This window comes from Magnolia sinica, chromosome 10 (assembly GCF_029962835.1).
Source record: "Magnolia sinica isolate HGM2019 chromosome 10, MsV1, whole genome shotgun sequence".
In the NCBI taxonomy this organism is placed as follows: Eukaryota; Viridiplantae; Streptophyta; class Magnoliopsida; order Magnoliales; family Magnoliaceae; genus Magnolia; species Magnolia sinica.
In genome coordinates, this window is record NC_080582.1 from 80,715,727 (window position 1) to 80,740,393 (window position 24,667).

At 41.1% G+C, this 24,667-nt stretch overlaps 1 protein-coding gene across 1 annotated transcript; it reads right to left on the reverse strand.

Annotated features, from left to right (window-relative positions):
* Positions 1 to 1,105: 1,105 nt before the first annotated feature.
* On the reverse strand, positions 1,106 to 23,054 carry LOC131217126 (uncharacterized). Its single transcript, XM_058211897.1, has 9 exons — positions 22,774 to 23,054; positions 22,484 to 22,663; positions 22,054 to 22,129; positions 11,218 to 11,347; positions 10,951 to 11,062; positions 5,689 to 5,780; positions 5,504 to 5,573; positions 4,797 to 4,881; positions 1,106 to 1,574 (listed from the first exon to the last, which is right to left on the reverse strand). The coding sequence occupies exons 1-9, from the start codon at positions 22,897 to 22,899 to the stop codon at positions 1,486 to 1,488; spliced, it is 960 nt and encodes a 319-aa protein (XP_058067880.1). The 5' UTR covers positions 22,900 to 23,054; the 3' UTR covers positions 1,106 to 1,485.
* Positions 23,055 to 24,667: the final 1,613 nt, after the last annotated feature.

Genomic DNA, 24,667 nt, shown 5'->3' on the forward strand with positions numbered 1-24,667 from the left:
AACCAGCCCAATCCAGTCATCATGTTTGCCACACATATACATTGAATGTCGATCATTGGTAATCCTTTTCCAGTCGACTTTTTTTTTTTAACAAAGCTATGGCTAAGGATGCTTTAGAATCTAAAGGCTATAAAATTAGCCAGACTACAACAGTGTTATGGAATGCAATTTTAGTAACAATAGGAGTGGAACCGAGAAATGGCTAAGATTTCTGACCAAGTACCCAAAATGACTATTTTCAATATTTTGAGTCGACAATTCTTGAGCAGAGAGATTGCAAAGAATGTTGCTCCTAGAAAGGATGAAGTGGAGATGTGCCTCTGGAGTTTTATGTGATTGCTGCTTACCAACCAAACTGAAGGGGGAATTTTATAGGATGGCTATAAGACCGGCCATGCTTTATGGAATAGAATGTTGGCAGTCAAGGAACAACATGTTCGTAGAACGAGAGTAGCTGAAATAAGGATATTGAGATGGATGAGTGGCAAGACAAGGATAGTATTAGAAATGAAAGCATTTGAGGGAACTTAGAATTACCACAAACCCGTAAAGAGCAAGGCCAGTACAACAGAGACCAATAACTGCTCTGGTTAGGAGTGAGTTGGCCCAAGTTGAAGGCTCTAAAAGAGCAAGGGCAAGGCCCAAAAAGGACATGGGTGGAGGTATTAAGAAAAGACATGATGGGCATTAGTTATGGTCCTTGATACAGTGGAATGGCAGACCAGGATTCATGTAGCCAATGACAATTAGTTGGGATAAATGATGATGATGATATATACTAATGGGCATCCAAAATAGTGGACCAGCCTAATTGGCCAGCTATGGCTTGTCACAGTGAGGCCCACTAGATAAACGGATTGGATCTCGTGCACATTAGCACTTGCCCACACTTGGTGTTATGCAATTTGCAGAACGCTGACTGCAGGTAGGCATTCCTCTGGATGGGTTGATAAATGATTGGTGTGAGCACAAGAAATGGTAATGATTGTGATGAGCTTATGATGATGTTCCAGGCTCTCCCGCTACTAGTATGTCATGACATGGTATGAGATCAAGAATTGTCTCACGTGACATGAATGAGATTCAACACCATCTGGAGAAATGATTAAGGCAAGATGTATGTCTCTAGAAGTATAATCCCTAATGTCACAATGCAAAACATAGACCAAATGTCCCTGCATATGAATCCGCAAATGGATATGTGCCCCATGAACCTTCCTATTTAGAACAAAATGTGACCAATTCAACTGAATTGCCCGATGCCGATGCACGCCTTCAACAAAGATAATGCCCCAAGTAACCTTTTTTTTTTTTTTTAACCCACATGAAAGATGGCAATGGCACTCATGATCCCCATGTGCATTCACACAAGCAGAGATGCTAATGATGATTCATGTCATGAGATGCAATGGCATGATGCCCATCATGTGGTCCATTCTTATATTCTTCATTAGGAGCAAAAAGAGCAGAATACATCCCTTCCAGCTACTGATAGGTGGGAGCGCCATTAGTCTCAGCAGCTGCAACCATGCCGTTGCCTCCATCCTTCCTCCTCCCGAACGGGTTCTTCGAGAATGTTCTAGAAGTCAAGGGCATACATGGGAAAACATATATTCCAATCCAAAATTTACAATGATAAAATGGAAAAAATTTGTGTGAAGTGTATGCCAGAGTTTGCAGAGACTTCCCACTGTCCGCTGGTGGTGAGAGGAAAACTCAACACACATTTCAAAATTGGATTTCAAAATCTCACCTTGAAACACATGTCAGGGTTGCAACCCACAATCCATGGACAGTGGGGAATTGGTGTGCATTGACCTCTTGGTGGGCCCAAAAAAGTTGAAAAGAGTGCTTTGATTGGACCAGGCGCAGATCAATATAAAACATTATAGTGATGACAAAGCAAATTATGAAACAACAGCGCCATTCAACTCATTGATCAAATTATACAGATCAATCAGCAGTCAGAAGAAACAGAAAAACATAAGCATTCATCAATAAAATGTGAAATCCTTTTTGGCTTTCCACACATTAAAATCTGGTAAAGGCTTTTTTTTCCTCTCTTTTTCACTATCAAAAACTTAAAATTTCTTCTTCTCGAGAATGTAATTATATATAAGAACTGATCACTAAACAGCAATTGTAGTTTAACCTACAACCCAGTTTAACAAGAACTTTTCCCTTTGTTAACGGAAGTGGATATCGCCCACCTAGCTCTTTTTCTCTTATTGTTTTTTGTTTATGTTAATTAGGATATGTTGGGTATTTTTGCTTTGTTGCTTAAAGAATATACTACTCGTATTGGATTCGTATAGTTATAAAAAGGGAGAGAGGGGGAGGTCCAACTCAATTAGGGGCAGGGTTTTTCTCTTCTCTTGTTCTTCTCTTCTTTCACGTGCTCCAGTGCCTGCTACAATACTGCTTTAGTACCATGCTACAGTACGAGCAGATTGTTCTACATGGTATCAGAGCTTTCTTGTTTCTTATCTAATCCATCTTTCTCCCATCTACCCTATCCTTTTTCCCTTATTTTATTTTTGAGCTCTCTCATCCTTGTGATGAAAATCCTTTAAGAAGCCTAGGGTTTCTTTTCTTTTTGATATGTGAACATGTGGTCTGACTGCCTTAGTCAGATGCAGTGTTCGTGATCATCAACCCTCGTGATTGGTTAGAACGTGTGGACATGTGGGCTGGTTATTCTCTTCAACTGTAGTGTGCATACCATATGAAGCATAAAAGTCAAGTGTTCATAAGTCGTGAAAGGTCAACCCGCATTCGTATAAGCTGGTGGTATATATTCTAGTCCCTTGTCCTTGATGAAGTCAGAAGTGATTCAAGAACTGGATTCATAAATTCAACTGATTTTTTTAGGGGCCCAAATAACCTCTATTGAATTATATGGAACAAAATATCTCCAATGGTCCAAGTCTGTTCAAGTATTTTTAACGGCAAAGGGGATTGAGGAGCTTAAGAAGTATATTTAAAGGCATTTTCTCACTAAAGATATGCGTCATCATCAATATTTTCTTGGTATAGAAGTACCCATATCAAAGAAAGGAATTAATTTGTCTCAAGGGAAATACGTTCTAGATTTGCTCATGGAGATAGGCCTCCTTGGTACTAAACTAGTTGGTACACCAATAGATTTGAATCACAAACTTGTTGGTGATCAAGGAGATGTATTTGAAGACCTGAGAAGGTATAGAAGACTAGTGTATAGACTTATCTATTTAACCATTGTTTGGCCAGACATATCTTATGTTGTGAGTGTAGTGAGCCAATTTATAAGCACTCCGAGGGTACTTCACATGGATACTTATTCAAATTTTGTGATACCTTAAAAAACCACTAGGTTAGGGAATTCTATACAAATGGAACAATCATCTTCAAATCATAGGATACTCTGATGCAGATTGGGCAGATTCTTTAATAGATGGGCAGTCTGCTACTAGGCACTGCACATTTGTAGGAGGAAATCCAACTACGTGGGAGAATAAAGAGCAGATTATTGTAGCCCGATCAAGCGTGGAAGCAGAATATAGAACAATGGCTCATACTACATGTGAGTTAGTGTGGATCAAGAAATTGTTATAGAGAGATGGGGTTTGCAATGAATCTACCTATACAGTTGTATTGTCATAATTAGGAAGCAATAAAAATCCCATATTGCAAACAATCTTAGTCTATCACAAGAGAACTAAACATATTGAAGTTGATCGTCACTTCATACATGAGGTCTCCAGTGGTGAAATCTCTACATCGTATATCCGGTCTTAGGATCGACTTGCCAATGTATTCACCAAGGCTCTTTGTTCATACTCAGTCAACACATATTTGCCAAGAATGGCACCGAAAACATCTATGTTCCAGCTTGAGGGAGAGTGTTAACAGAAGTGGATATGGCCCACCTAGCTCTTATTCTCTTATTATACTTTGTTTATGTTAATTAGGATATGTTGGCTATTTTTGTTTTTGTTACTTAAAGGATATACTTGTCATATTGGATTTGTTTAGTTATAAAAGGGAGAGGGGGGGGAGGTCCAACTCAATTAGGGCTTTTCTCTTCTTTTCTCTTCCCTTCTCTTTTTCTTCTCTTCTTTCACATGATACAGTACTGTGCTACAGTGACCTGCTACAGTAACAAGCAAATTGTTCTACACCCTTAAAAACCTAGAGTCCAACTTTACAAGCACTTTGCCCTTAAATATGATATTTTCATGGGCAAAAGTTGAAATGAAAATTATGAAGGTGTTATAAAATGAGCCGTATGGTACAACTGTATGTCAGTGATCAGTTCTTAATAAAAATAACTGAAGCAGGTCAACTAAAATGATTCATTTTCAATGAGTACCAGTAGGTGATTATTGGTCAGATGCTACAGTAGTGAAGCCAAATGAAAGCCAACCCTTCAGAAAAACCTGAAATAGCACGAAGGTGGTACCCTTTTCTAAGAGACACTACATCATCCCTTGTGCCCCTGTCATGTGGCAATCCATGTCCTCCATCCATACGGTCCTTCCATAAACGGGCCACATGGTAAAGATGATCAGAGATAGTAACTGCACAGTGCACACCAAGGGTGAGCTAGAAACAAAGGTCCAGATTTCAGTAAAAGCATGGAGAAGAGGATCTCTAACCAGCGGGATCTTTTTGCATGAGGCCCATCTATGGACATATGATACAAATGGTCTGGATCACCACAACTGGGGCAGAAGGGGCAAGCGACCACCATAGCAAACCTCCTTTTTGCTTTTCCCACAAAATAACTCAGCAGAAATCACTATATATTAAAGGATATTGTATTCGCATGCCGCCACGTCCAGAACTAGGGAGAACAGCACCCTGCAAATTCTGGTGCACTGTTGTTGCACTGTTCACATCCTGCAGGGACGGTCCAAATACCATGTAAATCAAGACAGCAAGGTATGAAATGATAGGTTATGCCCAGCACTTAACCGAGATAGTTGACAAAGAAACACCTAAGACTATCTAAATGGTAACATAACATAACCAAAGCAATTGCATAAAGAGTATATTTTATTGAAAACTGATCACCTACAGGCAATGGCACCACAATTTCCGGTGCAATACCACATTTCAGCCCACATGCCACTTGTCTAGGACATCCATACCACAAGGACTGTAGGCCCCACCACAAACATCACCTGGCACAAAAAAACAGCCTGGTTCGCTCACCAGATGGGCCAAACCATTTAAACGAATGGACAACCAACAGTCTGGATCCACATTCATTATGGCCCAACTAGAGAGTGGATGAGCTGGATTTTTTTTTATCATCCTACCATTTTCACGGTGAGGATGTCCTACACAATTGGCAGTCAACTGGAAAGATGGTACAGCAACACGAGTTGTGGTGCCATAGCCTGTAGGCAATCAGGTCTCTATTTTAATTCACCATCATCATCTCAGCCATTCTGCCAGCAATTTGGGGTTGGCATTTAAATGGTAAATTGCAAAAGGAGTGTATTTTTAATTTACTTACTTCAAATTCAATGAAGCACACCGTGTTTCTCTCCTGCCGCAAAATCTTCATTTGCTTATAACCAGGTTGTCTGCATAAGACATGATTGGTTTCATCAACAAACATGAACATAATTGGCACAAATGTAAAACAACATGAACTGCAACCATTCGATCATTTTGAGCTTCTGAGGTAAGGATTCATACGCACTAAAAAGGCCCCTCAATTCTTCCTCGATTATGTTTTCTCCAAGGTTGCCAATAAAGAGAGTATTGCAAGGAGGATTATCTTTTGTGTTCTGCAGAGAAAGAAGACCAACAGGCTATTTCTTTGAACAATGCAATTGATGATGACAAACATGCATGGTTATGAGATAGATCTTTCAGGACTGAAGAGAAACCTGCTATCAAAAGCAAATGTGCACGCAATAACCAGCAGTAAATACAATAACACGAGACTATTTGACCACAAATCCACAGGATATATGACAACGGTGAAGGGTAGCAACTATTATCTTTTCTTTTCTTTTTGATTTTGAGGAACTTTTCTAAGAAAAAGTCAAGAGATATAGAATGAGTTATCCATGCAAAGAGCAGCTCAGCTAACACCCTCTTTTGCCAACACATCGGCAATTTTTGCCTCCCAACATAGGCAAACTAAATATTTGAGTAGAGGCAATATTCCAGGCTTACTGAAAATGAAGCTCCGGATTGCTCAAAAGATGACCACAGAATTGACCTTTTTTTAAAATCAACTTCAACAATTGCCAGACAGGACAGGAGAAATTATTTTTTTCTCTTCTATAATAATATAATTGAGTCCTGTTCTTGGCAGTCTCCCATTGGTCCAGAAAACAAAAACCAATTCAAGCCTCAGGAACTTTTCTTAATCTGACTATTATTTGGTTGATGTAGCCTTGTCACAAAGATACTGACATTTTCCAATGAAGAATGTAGAAGAATTGTATTACAGTGGTTAGTATTTATTGTATGGAACAGAAAACTATTTCATCAGACACAATTATTCATGGTATATAACAAGTAATTAAGACCATACAGTGTATTTAAATTATTAAGATACCAGTCATTATCACCCCCCAAATTCATAGATGACGTCCTAACCGTCCCCATAGACCAGAAATTCTCTCCAAATGCATCAGTAAATGGATTTAATGAGGTGATTAAGTGCCCATCTGGATGCACCCCCAGAAGGGACTTTTGATGCCAAAATGCCGTTTTGAGCCAAACCCCAGGTCCGTATCTGTGTTTAGATGAACTTACACAAAACCCTGTCTGATATGGTGATACCCCATCCATTGAAATCGGCGCTAAAATCCCACTAGCTGAAAATCCATATTTGGTTTTCAGCGAGTCCACAAGAAGTCAACAGACAGAAGGGGTTTGTGGGAAACCCCTTTTGCAGAAGTTGCATCCAAACGAACTCTAAAACCCACACCCGTGACACTAGGGGCTATTCATGGTTTTATGGAATCCATTACCTCTCATCGGGTCACTATCGCATCCAACTCAGTGATGAGAATGAGATGATTATAGATTAACAGCCACCACTGACTAACATTCATGGACTACGAATTTTTTTTTCTATGCAATACCACTCTTCAAATGCACAAGTGTGGATTAGGATACCTAACCTTACAGTGGAATATTGGAGAATGAAACAAGCTTTGCTACTGTCCAAAAAATAGATATATAAAAAAGCAGTTGGGTGCAGATTGATGAGCCTGATCAATGTGTATAAACTAGTGCCTGCCAAAGTTGACATGAGAAAAGATTGAGTAAAATGGTTTAGGAATGGAAAGTCAGAGTTGGTGAGTTTTGACTTTCTAGCAATTGGAACCTCCCAAAATTCCGTGACCGTGCAAAATTGTTGGTAATGTTGAAGAACAACATGTCTAGTTCATGATGTTTAATGACTCCAGCTGCAGTACCAAAACAGCTTGAATGAAACCAGAGTGATTACCTGTTTTTCCTTTCCTTTTCTTTTTCTTTTTCTTTTTCCTAATGGGTGAACCCGGTGGGATTTTCTTGGAAAAGGTGTGACCACAAGCACCAGTTCATCAAATGGGTGGAGGTAGGTGTCCAAAGAGAAGCAAAGGCTTTCTCCACATTTCATCATCATCATCATCTAAGCCTAATCCCAAAATGTGGGTCGGCTAAATGAATTCTACTCCACCATTCCAATCTATCTAGAACCATACCTTCAGTTAGACCATAGGTCATCAAGTATTTTCTTACTACCTCCATCCACGCCCTTTTGGGCATTCCCCTTGCCCTTTTAGAGCCTTCAACTTGTAACAACTCATCCCTTCAAACCAGTGTGGTTCTTGGTCTCCATTGCAAATGACCAAACCATCTAACTCTACTTTCCCTCATTTTATTACTGATTGGTACTACTCCTAAGTTCCCTCAAATACATTCATTTCTAGTTCTTTCATCCCTCGACTTGCCACTCATCTATTCAAGGTATTCGAAGATGATTATGTTACGGTAACAGTTGGAACCATTATGCATTATGGAGCTGGAACAATATTTTTTTTTTTTTTTTTTTTAAAGGCCATAATGGCCGTTACAGCCTATATGGTAAAGGTAATTACAGTGGTTGTTATGGGAAATTTTACCGTTATTGAATACCATGCATCCATCTTAACATCCTCATTTCAACTACACTCCATCCCATAAAGCATGGTGGGTCTTATAGCTTTCCTATAGAATTTATCTTTCAGCTTGAGTGGTACACAATGATCACATAAAACTCCAAAGCCGCATCTCCATTTCACCCACCCGGCTTAAATTCTATGGGCAACAATCTTCTCAATCTCTCTCCACTCTCATCAATCATTGACCAAAGGTATCGAAAGTGGTCATTTTGAGAAACTTCTTGGTCAGCAATCTTAACTAATTCCTCGTTTTCAATCCTATTGTTACTAATATTGCACTCCATATGCTGCTTTAGTCCTACCAATTTTAGATCATTTATATTCTAAAGCAGCCCTCCATAAATCTAACTTTGCGTTTACACCTTCCCTTGTCAATCAAAATTGTCATCTGCAAACATACACCATGAGATCTCTTCTTGCAAATACCTTGTTAACTTGTCCATAACCAATACGAAAAGGTACAGGCTCAATGCTGACCTTAGTGCAAGCATACAGTCACTACGAACTCACTACTCTCTACTAGCAGTCCTCAAATTTGTTACCCCCCGCCTATTGAAACCCCTTTCTTTCTTAACACCCACCAAATTAACTCTCTACATACCCTGTTATATGCTTTCTCTAAGTCAATAAAGGCCACGTGGATATCCTTATTCCTCTCACTATATTTCTCCACCAATTGTTTAAAGTAGGAGAATAGCTTCGGTGGTAGACCTCCGGGGCAGTGTTATCTAAATCATATGATTCGCGATACGAATCGTATGATTCATATCGTACGCATTTATGTATTGTTCAAAATGTTCATTGTTTCTAGTCCCTTGCCGGGATTAAAAACATGACAATTTCTCATGAATAGCTTTTTGTACATCATCATTCCACCACCAAGTTCTCTTAAATATGATTCTCCTTTTCCTCTCGATACTCCATTAACATCTTTTGCCATTTTCCCAATGCACTCCATCATCTCATTCTACATAACATTTCTCCACATTTCTTCACATGCTATCCATTTCCTCCCAAAACCTCCAAAACCATTTAGCTAGAAAGGTGACCTTCCTATTAATAAACAGATAAGCGCAGGAATGTAAAAGGTGAGGGATGGGCTGCAACTTTTTGCATAGCTGATTTTGAACCATGGTTTGCACCTTTAAAGTGCACTCCAAATTGCTTCCCCATAAACTAGGCTAGCTTCAACTTATGTATGCAAGAGCAGAGAAAGAAAAAACATGTTTTATGCACATTAACACATATTAATGTCTGACAATGCACTGTAGGATAATTAAATGGTTGTTAGCTCTACAGGTTAGATATAAAATATACATACCTACACGTGTGTCATAGATGCCATGCAATACGCATGCCATTTTTTATAGTTTAAATATTTAGTCATGCACAGTTTATCCTTATCCAATTTGATAGAATGACACAACCTAGATTCAGGCAAACTACATCAGCTAACTAAGACAAATGAACAAGTTCATGCATAAAGTAAAATCGGGTGTCAGTGTCATACCTTAAGAAAACATCCCAAAACAACAAATATTGCAGGACCAGATAACGTAAGCTTCTTTTTAGATAGTAAGTTTCAATTGAACCCAAGACCTCAATGTTCAGATAATGTAAGATATACACATCAAATACCCCATTCAATCCCCAATCAGCCAAAAAGAGAGAGTGATGCGAACACAAGCGCATTCAAGGTGTACCAACGAAGAAAGCGTCAACCACAAGTGTCGTCCTTGTGGATAAGCAACTATTGAGGAGCTGAAGATCTTTCACATGTGATTGGACATATAGAAGACTCCACTCAGGGAAGACACATGTAAAAGAAGATTAAAGAAAGAAGACCGAGCGCCCAAACTTTCCCGTACTTATGTTATTTGTGTGTTTTTAACTTAGTTAGGGGTCTTTTAGTAATTTTATGTCTTTATTTGCTTATTCTAGAGGTATTTTAGTAATTTTATGTCTTTATTTGCTTATTTAAGTAGGCTAAAGCCCTAAACTCGAATTTTAACTATTGATTAATGAAAAGCAAACCCTTTGGTTGCCTCCTTCCTCTCTTCTCTCTAATGGTGCTTCTTCTCTCCCCTTGATCTTCTTCTTCTAATTTCTTCTTGTGCCCCTCCAACTTCTTCAAGGTAATAATTTTCTTCCTTTTATTTTTCAATTTTGGCTAATCCTTCTTCGATCAAAATCTTGAGAACCGATCTAAACCCTAAATCCCCAAATTCTCAAATCCCTAATCCGAAAAACTTTTTGGTTCTTCGGACTAGTGATCTTCATTGATCGATTGGGTATGACTATGCAAGATCGGGAGGTCTCATCCCTCGCCGGATCCAACCTAAGTAGTAATTGAATTCCATAATCCATGGTTGTAGTGATGGCCCGCTCCATTGCATGTTTCCTTTATGATTTTCTCAGTTATGATGATTACTGCTAGAATTTTAGATCATTTATTCCTTTTATTTCCGCTATTTAATTATCTCCATGAGCATGCATCATAATTAGGGTTGTCCTGCGTCAGAGAGAGAGAGAGAGAGAGAGAGAGAGAGAGCCAGGATTAGCATCCAAAGAAATTAAGTGGATCTCGTGTTTATAGAATTGTGTCATAGGATGGAAAACCTCCATAGATTTGATTAACATGCAATAATTAGCGGTACAAAATTAGAGCAGATCACTGAGGATCATGCCTTTGTGAATTTAACAAAGGGATGGCGGAAGAAGAGAACAGAAAGAAAATGAAGTAAAATGGCTTCAAATGCAGCCAAACTGAAAAGTAGAATATGGTCATTACATGAACAGGAGCATAACCAGTAGGTGCTGGCAAGGGAGCGGGAGTAGGCATGGCAACTTGAGGAACTGGATAGCCACCGTATGGATCATATGGAGCAGGTTGAGTAATATACCTGCAGGTAAAAAATAAAAAATAAAAAAGCAAAACAATTGAATGAGGTACATCCGAAACTGAATAACAAAAAGGTTTGCTATCCCACAAATCGAGCATCACAGATACATGCTTCACACTGTTACCTTCAATGTAAATCGTAAAATAGATCCTTACCCTTGGGGTCCCCAAACAGGTGGAGCTGCAGGGTGAAAAGGAGCGGGACTTGGATAACCCGTGTGAGTATAGTCACCACCAGTTCGCAAGCGCTTACTTTGATCAAAGGAACTAGAATCACCAACCACACCTATGCACAAAAGGAAACAGCACAACAACAACTCATTTAGCTTAATGCATTCTAGCAACCAAACCTACCTCAACATGAAAATTGAACTGCTACACAAAACTTTAGTTGCCTGCACTGTAGAAGTTTCAAATTTCAAATACACGAGCAAAGGTCCATGCTAGTTTACACCTCTCAACTGATCCTGAAGGACTGAATTGTGTTTGGATATTGCTTGCAAAATCTCACAGATTACTGGACCAATTGATTAGTACCAGAACCTAGTTTGCAAAAGTATCTGCGGTATCACACTGGCCGGGGTGTCCATTACAGATCGGTCATTGTGGAAGGTGATTCAGAAAGTGCCATTTCTTGGGCCATTTGCTCCAGTTGTGCCCAGTGGAAGTAGATTTCACAGTTAATGAGATGAAGTCGAGGGTTGCTGCTTTGCCACTGCTTTTAGGCTTGCTTCTAGAGAATCCATTAACAGATACTCTTACCAAAGAGGGAATTTGTCAGCCACCTCTTGTAATTGGACGCAGTTATCCATTGCCTTAATGGATAACCGTTACTATTTTCTTCCAAACAAAATCTTTTGTTGTCGATTACACACACACACACACACACACACACACACACACAGTAGCTTTTCCCATATCTCCCTATCAGATGATTGAAGACATCCAATTTGAATCTTGCAATTGACAAATACCAGCAATAGCTTTTGCAGGGCCTTCTGACTATATGAATTCCAGTAGGAGATCTAGAGTGGTCCCATAACAGGTCAAAGCTTGGGCCATCAGATTGCAGATTGGTGCAGATCAGGCCCATACATGGGTCCAAACTACAGGTCAGGCTTATCCAACTGTATGGATGCAGATCTGGATCATTAAACCATCCCGATTGAAGATTTGAACCACATCAAATGTCCAGATTTACCTGATCGACCATCTGGATTAGACCAAGGACTGTGATGGTTATACTGTACCGAATTAAGGCCTAAATGACTGATCAGGAATGATGCAGCATACCAATTGGACTGTGGGGCCACCAATCCAATTGGATGGGCTTGATTAACGACTGGTTGTATTTTGGGATCCACAAGTCCAACCATACCCCTTGAAATGAATTTTTTTAATAGCGACAAAAATATAATAAAAAAAGAAAAGGGAAACATGTGGCAAAACAGCCCAAACAAGCGGGCCACTTCTCACTCAAGTGACCAACTCGTCACTTAATCTAGCCCAACAACAAACTCTAAAAACTAGAGCAAGCCAAGTAACGGAAGAAAAAACAAGCAAGATGGTCTTTGGCTCATTAGACAAGTTGGTAGAGACGTATCCCTACTAAGGAAATGAGCAAGCTTTGAGCTCTCTTGCCTAGTGTTCGAAATATCGGTATCGCATTATGTATCGCACCCTTGGGATACAGATACGTGTCGGTTATCGCATGGGATATATCGGTTGTATCACGTAATGTATCGTTGTTGTTGGAAACATGGGGAAACATTGGATATTGGTCGAATTTTTCAATGAAATTTCAGTGATTGTTAAAAAAGACATCAATACACACTTACAAATCAAAACATTACAAAAAACAAGTGTACACAATAGGTTTTCTTTGTATGGGGTCCTAATCTATGCATTGTCTAACTGAATTGATGCGAGTATATTCAAAGTTTATTCATATAATTTGTAAATGTAATAAGACGTGTGGAAACACAAGCAACACATTCAAAAGAAAAAGAAGAATCACTAAGGGCCCGTTTGGCCACGTGCATTAGGTAGGATTAGATGGGATTGCATTAGTCGTCTCATCTAATCCACTGGCAGTGTATGTTTGGAGGAGATATCTCAAACATTGAATTGGAATCTTTGGGTCTCCCGCCCAAACCGCGGGACGAGGGCATGGATTTGGCGATCCTCCATGGATTGGGAGAATCCCGCAATTATTCACCCAAAGGCACGGTGGTTTGCATCCTACGTTGGTGAGTGAAAAGGGCAGGCTCCGTGGGTCCTACCATGATGATAATGGTGGAATCCATCCCGTACAAAATGATGTTTGGTTCATTTCCGGGCATCTACCGAAAAATGAAGTTGAGTAAGGAATGGAATGGACCACAACCGGGACTGAAACGCTGCATCCTCTGGTGCGGTCCAGTGGATTTGTGACCTGCCTCATTTTTTGGGATCATGCCGTAGAATAAACAGAGGGGAAATGAATGAACGGCGTGGATATTTTCTACTTAAATCAAAAAGGGCCGCAAACATGAGTTTAGCAATCCCGAGGGTATTTGCAAAATGACTTTTGCAATCCCATGGTATCTTTTCCAAACATGACTTTACTTCAATCCCGCGGGATAAAAGGTAATCCCATATCTTCCAAACATGGCATTAAAAAGCATGGGATATACCAAATCCACAGACAATACCTTACACATGCATTAATTGTCACTTTTTCAATTCCATCCACTTTAATCCCACCTAATGCAAGTGGCCAAACAGGCCCTAAATCAGGTTATATACATGTTTGGTTTTATGTTTGGACACAAAGATTGCAACCAATTTACAAGAAATTGGGAAATTTTTAATTTTTTTCAATTTTCCACAACTCGGTCCATCTCCTCTAAATCTCCAATTGAAGCTCCCAATCCATGACTTTTCATGTAAAACACGAAACGACATGGATTTGTAAGAATTCGATCGATACTGACTTAACACGATTTACATTTTAAAAAAAATCAAAAATCAAAAATAAAAAACGCTCACCAGATCAAACATGTGGGATATATCCCACTACTTATGTGTTTCGTATCGCACAAGTGGGATACAAGAAATATCGTGGGATATATCAGCTAATATCGTTGATATTTAAAACACTGCTCTTGCCTACCCTCCCCTAGGTGGGTCCTCCGAGCTAACAAAGAAAAAGGCAAGATGAGCTCAAGGTCCATTAAATATCCCCTTCTAGATACACATAACATCATTAAACAAGTAACCTCTAAACTCCAAAGAAGCGAGCACCAAGCCACAATGTACAAGCCAATGCTATGCTTTGTAGAGTCAATCAATTTTGACTCCCCTTTGCAGTTTGAACACCCAGAGGTTTCTCTACCTCCATGCCCACCGTCCTTTTTTGTTTCACCCAGTAAGAGGGTAGACTGGGCCCTCAAATGACACCACAGTGAAGCATCTGCCAAAGGTCCCTTTTATGATGAAACGGACCCACTCTTGATGAGGGCATCCGAGCACCTACACGAGTTTATCGAAGGAAGAGGAGAGCTTAGGCCCCAGCACTAGCTTCATTATCGTTGGATGATTATTACATGGGACCCAATGGACCCAATTCGAGTTCTTAACCGCATTAAAGACTCCACATGCATAGTTATACATCTTTAAAGACCTCACGCTAGGAAGATGCATGTAGGATGCTTATTTGGAACTGATTGATACATCTTTGGACTGTTTGGACGTCACCCAGCCTGACCTGGACCACATCTGGACGTTACAAACGTTAAACTGTGCCGTTGGATATCTTGAACAAATCAATTTGGTGATCCAGACCGTTAAATATGTTCATAGGCTAGTTTAGGTGTACAAACACTCTAGTCTGCACATCCGAGCCATGGACATGTTGGACCACATTCATCCAGGTCGTCGATCACGTGTGCACATGTGGACATACCTGTTGCATGTTGGAGATCATCCTCGTGTCGTGTGGCACATCTTTATTTCTGTTTTATTTTCGGTTCTATTTTAGGTTATTAGAGATTTATGTTTTAATCTTGACCATTAATAGATTCGGACGATCAAGAATAATTCTAGACTTAGGGGTTGCTTAGGTTTTTTATATATACTTGTTTAAAACTTGAGGCTTGAGATTATTAACATATTGAATTAAACTTCTCTACACTGCTTCTTTTGAACAAGAAAACTTCCTTTGAATGGAATTTGGTGTGAAGCCATTGGAGTGATTCCAAGTTATCTTTCGTATTCATATCAAGGTATTTCTTTCTTCTCTCTCAAACTTTTTCCCCATTGAATATTTTTCTCTCCTTTCTCAAACCCTAACTCCACCTTCATCAACCCAACTCATCACTGACCAAACTGACCCGGTCTTACCACAGTCCGTACAACTGTACGAACGTGCCCATACACTACACGGACCTGTCCGTACAGCCAAACGTTCTCCCCCTCATTGATCATTTTCTCTTCTTCTCTATTTTATAAAACCATAACCCTAACCCCAACCTTTATAAAACCATAAATTCTCAATTTTTTGATTTCCAAACCTAAACCCTAATCCATTCAAACCCTAGCAAAGCGCAAGTAAATTCTCGAATCTAGAACAAATCCTATACTAGATGGACATTCTACCTTCCATTGGGCCATGTCCAATCAATAGCCTTAAGGATCTATTTTGCGGGATTGTGATGTGGGTCTTGAGCTTGGAGCTTAATAGAATATTTAATTTCTCTAAATTTGTGGTAGATTGGCTTTATTTTATCATTGATTTATTATGGTAATCCGTTAATTAATTTATTTGCATCATCCTAGTTTAGGCCTTCTGTCCTGCATCAACTCTCCATCCAGTCATGCAACCTAAGCAAAGGATATGCAATCAACCTCAAACCATTAAAAAAAAAAAAAAAAAAAAAAAGCACCAAATGTCCCACACCATGCCACAATGAAGAAATGAATTATTAATAGTTTCCACTTCCTGCAACAGGAAACACATATTTAGCATTTGCATCTTGTGTTTCTTCAATTCGTTGACCATAGGAATTTTAGTGGCTTTAGCAAGCCAAGCAAGGCTTGCACTTTAGGAGGGATTGGAGCCTTCAAGACTAAATCTTTTCAAATTTGCCCATTGGATTTCAAAGCAATATGGTTGTCAACAGGTCAAGTCCTAAAGTACCAATATAACTGTCAACGGGCCAGGCAAGTCGGACTTCATGTTGCCCAAGCAGAACTTGAAATCCTTTAGACTAACCAAGCCCAGCCATGTCCAAATATTTTCAAAGCATTGCCCAAGCCCACTCAAATGACCATTTATCATGATTTTACTAGCCAAGTCCAGCTCATGTCAATTCACATTGGGTTAGTCCATAGATATTAAATGTGTAGAAACAACATGGACTCATAAAATCCAAAAGGAGAGAATTGTAAAGCATTCAAACACACCCTATTAAGGTACTTTTCTTTTGAAAGATAAAAGGGAATTTTATTAAGAGGGCGCCAGCTTGGCCCAAAAGCTTACAACTCTAACAAGCCAAAAGCAAAATACAATCTTTCAAACAAGAAATACAATAAGCCCACTCAAATACAAGAGATTTTGCCTTCTGAATAACCATCGCAACATCATTACTAGTGTTGTTGAAGCATCTCCCATTCCCTTACCCCCACACCAACAATAGAACCACAAAAAGTAGCAACCTCCATTCCCTCCAAGCTTGATCCCCAATAGACACCCCATGACCTGCCTCCAAAAAACTATCCACCGACACAAGCATGGACCACTGCACCTTGAAGCAAGACAGGACGCAACCCCTAACCCCCCTCGTGAAAGGACAATGAACAACAAATGATCAATAGACTCCTCACTATTCGTGCATAAGATGCGGATATTTGGGATCACCACTAGAGTTGGGCATCGGACCGAGTCAGATCGAATTGGGTCTAACTCGATTCGGTCCGAAATCTACATGGCCTGAACCAAACTCGATCCAATTCGGGATCGAGTCCAGGTCATCTAACTCGAACCAATCTGAACCACTGCTGGCCTGATCCAATCCGAGTCCAACTCGGTCAGGAAAACCGAGTCGGATCGGATTGGGCACGGACCACCCGACCACTGTTGGACCTCCGTCGAGCCAGGGCCGCACCACCCGACCATTGTCGGACCTCCATCGAGCCAGTGCGGTCCACCAGTGAGCCACTGGCTCGAAACTACATCCCCATTTTTAAAAATTTAAAAAAAAAAAATCACCAAATAACTTACCGGATCGAGCTTGGAGGACCGGACGAGTTGCTGATGGATGGGTTCAGAGTTCAGATCGAGTGCGGCTATTGGAAAAGAGGAGATGGGTGGTTAGGGTTTAGAGATGAGAGACTTAGGGTAAAAGAAATCAAAAAAATAAAATAATAATAATACAAACCTGATTCAAAGAAGATAGGGACGGCCGAACAAGTTGCCGACTTGCCAAGTTGAGCGGTGGACGGGTGAGTTCGAGTCGATATTTAAAGAAGATGAGAGGGTTCGTTCGTTCATTCGTTCGGTTTCGAGATGGGTAGGGTAAGAAAGGGTTAAAAGTAATAAATTTTATATATACAGTACCCGCTCCAGATCGGGTCGAATCGGATCGAATCGGATCGGTCCGGATTGACCACGATCCGAACTCGATCCGAAAAACTATCGGATCTGAATGGCCCTACTCGATCCGCACCGGTCCAAGCTGTCGGTTCAGTTCAGACCAGGTCGGATCCACCGAATCAGGCCAGACATGCCTAGCTCTAATCACCATTCTTTTTTCCACAGATTGTCAACGGTCAAGACTCTCTTCCTACCAACTAACCGAGCAAAGGCCGCCACTTTCGAAGGGGCCCATAGTGCCACGACATGGCCATCGGATAATGACCCTCGCCCAACTAAAGACAAATCAACTTATAGGAGGAAACCGAAAAACGACCCGAGCACTCCTTGCGCCACATCATCTTATCCTGCTCCCGACTCACTAGGCTAAAAAAAGAATTATCTAAAGAAGAGAAAATCTTCAAACTCATCGTCTGACAAATTGTGACGACATGAAAACAACCACACCACCGAGGGTCCGCCAGCTGCCTAACAATCCACAATCGAGATGTCATCAATCGACACGAATTCAACCATCAAGGGGACTTCCAATGGCCAAACATCCTTCCAAAATCTAATGTAAGCATCATCACCAAACAATAAAGCAAATTCCCTCCTCAAATTTGACTTTCGCACTATTCACTCCCTGCCACAAAGCTGACACTCTATTAAAGCTGGGCATGTCTAACCTGATCCGATGGATCCGACCCGATTCGAACCGAACTCACGGCCTAGATCGATGCGGATCGAGTAGGGTCATTCAGATCCGACAGTTTTTCGGATCGAGTTCGGATCCTGGTCAATCTGGACCGATCCAATCTGAAACCCGATCCGGATAGACCCGACCCGATCCGGAGCGGGTGCTATATATATATAAATTTTTACCCTAAAATATTACTTTTACCCCTCTTTCTTACCCTACCCGTCCCGAAACCAAACGAACAAACAAACGAACCTTCTCTTCTTCTTCTTCAAATCTCTATTCGAACTCACCCGTCCACCACCGCTCAGCCCGGCAAGTCAGCAACTCGTCCGGTCGTACCTATCTTATTCGAATCAAGTTTGCATTGTTTTTTATTTTTATTTCTTTTAACCCAAGTCCCTCTTCTCTAAACCCTAACCACCCATCTCATCTTCTCTAACAATCGCGCTCGATCCGAACTCCAAACCCACCCACCAGCAACTCGTCCAATCCTCCAAGCTCGATCCGGTAAGTTATTTGGTGATTTTTTTATAGGAATGTAGTTTCGAGCCAGTGACTCGCTGGTGGACCGCACTGGCTCGACAAAGGTCCAATAGTAGTCGGGTGGTGCAGTCCTAGCTCGACGGTGGTCGGGCAGTGGTCGAGTGGTCCGGCAATGGTCGAGTGGCGCAAGTCCAGCAGTGGTCGGGTGGTCCAGCCCTGGCTTGATCCGAACCATGCCCAATCCAATCCAACTCGATTTTCCTGACCGAGTCGAACTCAGATCGAATCAGGCCAACAGTGGTTCGGATCGGTTCGAGTCAGATAACCCGGACTCGATCCCGGATCATATCAAGTTCGGGTCAGGCCATATAAATTTCAAACCGAGTCAAGTTGGACCCAATCCGATCCGACTCGGTTCGATGCCCAGCTCTACACTCTATAGAGCAAAGAGTCTCTAGTCCACCAATCCCCAAACTTGCTTCTGTATTTAGAGGCAATAAATCTTCTCCATAAAGCATTAACGTCCAAACCGAACTGCCACCGCCACTTGCCCAAGAGCGTTAAATTCATAGCGACAAGCCCCTCTAGACCTCCTCCCAAGCCAAAAGATGAATTTATCCTATCTTCCGAGCCTTGCCAAGGGTCATGAAGTAAAGGGGCATATTAGAAAGTGCAGATTTGATGACAATTAACTGTCCTCCAAAATGACAAATAACTACTTTTCCATCTCTCTAACTTTCGAATCATTTTATCACTGTCCCACAAAGGCTTAGGAGGCTTGCAAACCCAAATATCTCAAAGGAAACGATCCCATCTTGCTACCAAACACCTCTTGCTAAGGGTTCCAACTCCTCATTATGCATCTCGATTCCCAACATCTCACTCTTGTCTAAATTTACCTTTAACCCTGACACTACCTCATAGCACGTAATGACCATACGAAACCTATACACCATATTCGGAGGCATAAAAGGGAAAATAAGAAGGAACCAAACCCTCTCTCTCTCTCTCTCTCTCTCTCTCTCTCTCTCTCTCTCTCTCTCTCTAGAGGCCCAATGCTCAACTTTCATATCATGGGAGCGTTGGTGCCATAAAAGAGAATGGGAGTGTCTGCACTGTAGAAGAGAGGGGAGGGCTAGAAGGTTGGGGGCCTTGGGGCACATCACAACATCGAAGAGAGTGAGAGGGATGGAGTTGGCAATTAGGATTTTACAAAAAGTGATTTTCTGCAGGATGTGTGATCAAGGGTGAGAACTAAATGATGGACAGTCTAAATCAATGATTAAAAGTGTGGCCAATATAGGCCACTCATTTCTCTAGCCATTGTGGATCACAGGTCCAAATTATCTCACATGAGCAACATCCAATCCACTCATCAATTTGATTGCATAACATACAATTGACATTGAGAATTGTGGTTGATCAATAGATGGAGTGGGCCACACTTGTTCATTTAACCTGGACATTTCTTAGATAAATAAACAATGCATGGATGATTCCAAACTTGTAAGCCAACCGAACACAAGCATTGTGATTTCTAGGAATCACAATTCCTCTTACAAGAAGTTGCCCAAACAAAGAAATTATAATTACCAGCAGTTACAACTACCAATAATTATAATACCTAGTAATTGAATATCCAAAGCATCTAGTGTTTGCATATGCAATCACATATGCCATTTTGGGAGCTTATATTGCATATGCCATAATCGCATACACGGTTTTATGACCATTGGGCATTATGCCCGGCATATGCGATTATGCAATTGCTTATGCCATTATGGGATGGAATATGCAATGGCTCATGCGATCACTTGTGCCATTAAAAAATGTACATTTTTTGGGGGGTTGTGTGATGGCATGTGCGATTATGCAATCGCATATGCACACAACACCCTCGGGTCACATATGATCACTCATGCTATTTGACAACAATGAGAGCATCCACATGCCCCTAGTTCAAATGAACCCTTGGAGTCAATTTTTTAAGAATTTCAGGTTTCCACTGGCCTTGAGTAGAATTTGCTCAAAACCGATTAGCGGTAACTCCTCCATTTCCAACATTTCCGCTATCATCCTTTGAGATTATTTGATCCATATCCATGGGTTGCATTGCAGAAGAAGCTCATGATGCTTTCGAATAAGATAAACTCACCATCAGATGGATCCATCCATACTTGATATTCCAAACAATGTTTCCACCCGGCATTTCACAACACCAGAAACTTTCTCCTCCTTATTCAAATTGAGAGAGAGGATCTAGATCTACGGCCACTAGAGGGCTACCATCAATCCAGTGGCCTAACCAACATTGAATCATTTTCCCTTTATTGATAATAAATGCATGCCATTCTCAGTTCTCAACCAACTCTAGTAGCAATATCCACATTTGGATTATCACTATTCCTTCCCATTTTGCTTATTTCTCTCCACACCTCCAGCTCAAACCACCCAAGGGAACCCAAGAAACCACCTACCTCCAGATTCTACATATTTCAATGAAATCAACTCTCTGGTCTCCATAGGGTAAAGGCTCCTCCCTGTACCTCCACCAACACCTAATGAGGCCAAACTTTCTATTTAACCTTTCCCTGATCTTAAACCACCTTATTTCTAACTTTTGTCGACACCTTCGACCTAGTAGAGGGAACACCCCCAATAAACGACCACCACTACATTCCCCATGTTCCATGAAATCGCGTCTCTAATCTCCATAGGAACAAAGGCTCCTCGCATTACCTCCACCACCAGTTAATTATGGCCTAACTTCTCTCTTTAATCTTCTCCATTCCTAAACCACCATCACTCATCTACCTTTTCACCTCATCCCAGATCATTAAATGGAACATAAACCCAAACCATTCCTTTCCCAAAGAAGTTCCTTTGAATCCACCCCACCTTCGCAACAACAACCATCAAATAAACGATATTGGCAGAAAGAGACACAAGACACCATAAAACACCATCGTATACTCAAATCAATTCTATAAACCATCATTGCGATTGTACTTACTTTCTTTTTGGGCTTGAAAGAAAAATAATTTCAACTCAAAGGTCACTTCCCCATCGTGAATACAAGCAAACATCACTACTCTTTGCCATTTCCTCTTTATTAAACTAAACAACTTGAGACCAAACTCACTTGCACGTCCAAATGTGGCCACAATTGATTACCGAATACAAGTAAACGCACCTCTCTTGACAAAAAGATTCTTCTTTGCCATCTCCGTATGCAAAACAGACTTGGCCTCCGTATCGAAAACCATCTCCTGAACATCCAAATAATAAAATCCATCTGTTCATCCATGAACTCACTTTATCGCGAACAAGAAAAAATACAAAGGCAAACCACACAAATGGAGACTAAAGAGGCAGCCCATCCGACATGTCACTGAGATCCAGGCCTCATGCACCAAGTGTGGCACAAATGTGCGATGAATATAGACCGTTGGTCATTTTCTTTCATTTTAACTACAGTGTGGTCTATCTGGCAAGCAGAAGCTCGTTATCTTCAGGCCAGCGCATCTTCACAGTGCGCCCCACCCAATGATCGGCACAGATCGCCTCCTCTATCTTGATTTATGCAGAAACAGTAGCAACAATTGGGGACTCTGTTCCATTACCTGAAGTGCATCCCTCGCGGCCATTGCAAACTGGGCCGTGGAGAAGAGCGCAAATCCCATGGGCTGCTCTCCTTTGAAGTTCACCTGAGAAGCCTCGTAGCCTGGAAGCCACCTCAGCAAGTTCAGGAGCTCCCTCTCCTTCACGTCTTCAGGTAGGCCCGAGATGAAGATTGTACGGACCTGGTGAAACAAATAGCAGCCGTTGGATTCGATTCCTCTGGGGCTTGGATGCAAGAAGATGTGAGGAGAAAAGGAAAAAGGAAAAGGGAGAACACCGAATTAAGTAGTACCTCATCTGTGGGAGCGCGGCCGGCGTTAGGATTTTCGACTGGGATTGCGGGAGGAGGGGGAGGTGGTGGTGGGGCTGGTGATGGGGCCCACTGCTGATGGTATGGATGGATGCCAGGTCCGGACATGGTGATGGTATGGTGGTGCCGCAGCTGAAACCCTAAAACGAGAGAGACGAAGGGCGCCCTTCGGACGGGGTGGGAACCACCGATTCTCGTGACCTGCCGATGGCGAAAGGGGCGGAAAAAAGGGTTTTTCTTCTGAGGAGGATCCTTCGTGAGAATTATATGACACACGAGACTGCGATTTTAGTACTGCAGGTGTTGGGCCCATCGTTGTTTTTGTGTGTGTCATCCGCACTGTCCATCATCTGCCCCCAGGCCACTCATGAGTCCTGCTTTTCCATGTGGTTGGGCCCACTTGAGTTTCGGAGCCCAGATGATGGAAGGAGTGGATGTCACACACAAATCACTGTAGACCCCACAACTTTCTATTGCACGGTCTGGATCTGGGAATTCGTCCGTGTGCACGCGTGTTTCATTTCAACAGATGGGACCGCAACCGGACTATAGATCTATTCGATCCCGTCCTGTGATGGGCCATGCCCTGTAAATCTCGTGTACGGGAAGATCAAAGCCACCGACATGGGATAATGTTACATTTGAATGGGAACGGATGATGTGTTTAATCTTCTCAGCCGTCTATTTTAGTCCACAGTACCAGAAGATAAATTTGCCCCTTCCAGAAGATTTAGAAGCATGGTACGGAAAGGTGGGACACGATGGCTGAATGGTCTAGAAATTTTGAGGTGAGAATTATATTCTCACAGGAATGTCCGTGTTTTTGTGTTTTTTTTAAGAGAAGGGGCTGAGAGGCAGGAATTATGGACCACGTTCTATGCGTATAACATCTAACCTATCTAACATATGCAGCAATCATGGTTACCGATATAAATAAATGAAATCTGGCCGATCCAATTATCTAATGAGCTTTACTTGAATTTCGGCATCTCTAAATGGTGCGTGTCTATGGTTTAGCCCACCTTATGATTAGATTCACTGCATTTTTGGTTTGTATAATAATCATAGCGGCGTAAGTTAAATCAGTTAGATGTCAGGCACATATAATGTGAACCTTATAAATCTCTAATCTCAACTTTCAGGAAAAAAAATTTTAAAAAAAAATTTAATTAATTTAAATTGAGAGCCCACATATTTATCCACTCAAAAGGCACATTCTAAGAAGTTTGTTCCCCAAGGCATTATTTGGTAAATTCATAAATTTCAAATGATTTCTACATTAAAAATCTAAAGGCATTTTGTTTTTTTTTTTTTTCATGTGTACCCATTTGCAATGATGCATGTCATAGCCGTCACCTCATATTCAAGCCACCCATATTGGCATTTGTTGATGTTGTTTCCGGCTTGCCCCTTTACTGCTTGAATACCTGCACAAGAATAGGACAGAGGAAACTCTAGCTAATAAAGGGGACCCTCTAATACCTAAGTCAAGCCTGAAATTTAGGTATATGAATGGTATTAGAGTTTTCGGGGTGAGAACGTGTGTACATTTCACCTTGAGGTGCCTCCCATTTATAGGGGAGATGTGATCCTGTAGTTTCAGGATCATTTCCTAGTTCATAAGGAATTGGTTGTTATCTATAACAAACCCGAGATCTTAAATCTCTTATATTTCTGAGATCGGGAATCATCTTCCGAATATCTCGGAAGGCAAATTTTTTATGTCAAACTGAAGACTCGAGGCTCGGTCCTAGGTCGGATGTGACGGTTGGTCGTACGTAGATTGTTCTCACAACCCCGGCTTATCCAAGTGGCTCATGTCAATCGGTATATGCATCAACTGCTTCAGGCTCGACCAATAATGGTCGAATCTTAC

Excerpts from the sequence above, each read along its gene's own strand:
- LOC131217126 (XM_058211897.1), bottom strand. The coding sequence starts at position 22,899 with ATGTCCGGACCTGGCATCCATCCATACCATCAGCAGTGGGCCCCATCA. Across the intron at positions 11,348-22,053 it reads GAATCTTTTTGTCAAGAGAG|GTGTGGTTGGTGATTCTAGT; the intron begins GTGCGTTTACTT and ends TTTTGTGCATAG. Across the intron at positions 5,574-5,688 it reads TTGAGGGGCCTTTTTAGTGC|ACAACCTGGTTATAAGCAAA; the intron begins GTATGAATCCTT and ends TGTCTTATGCAG.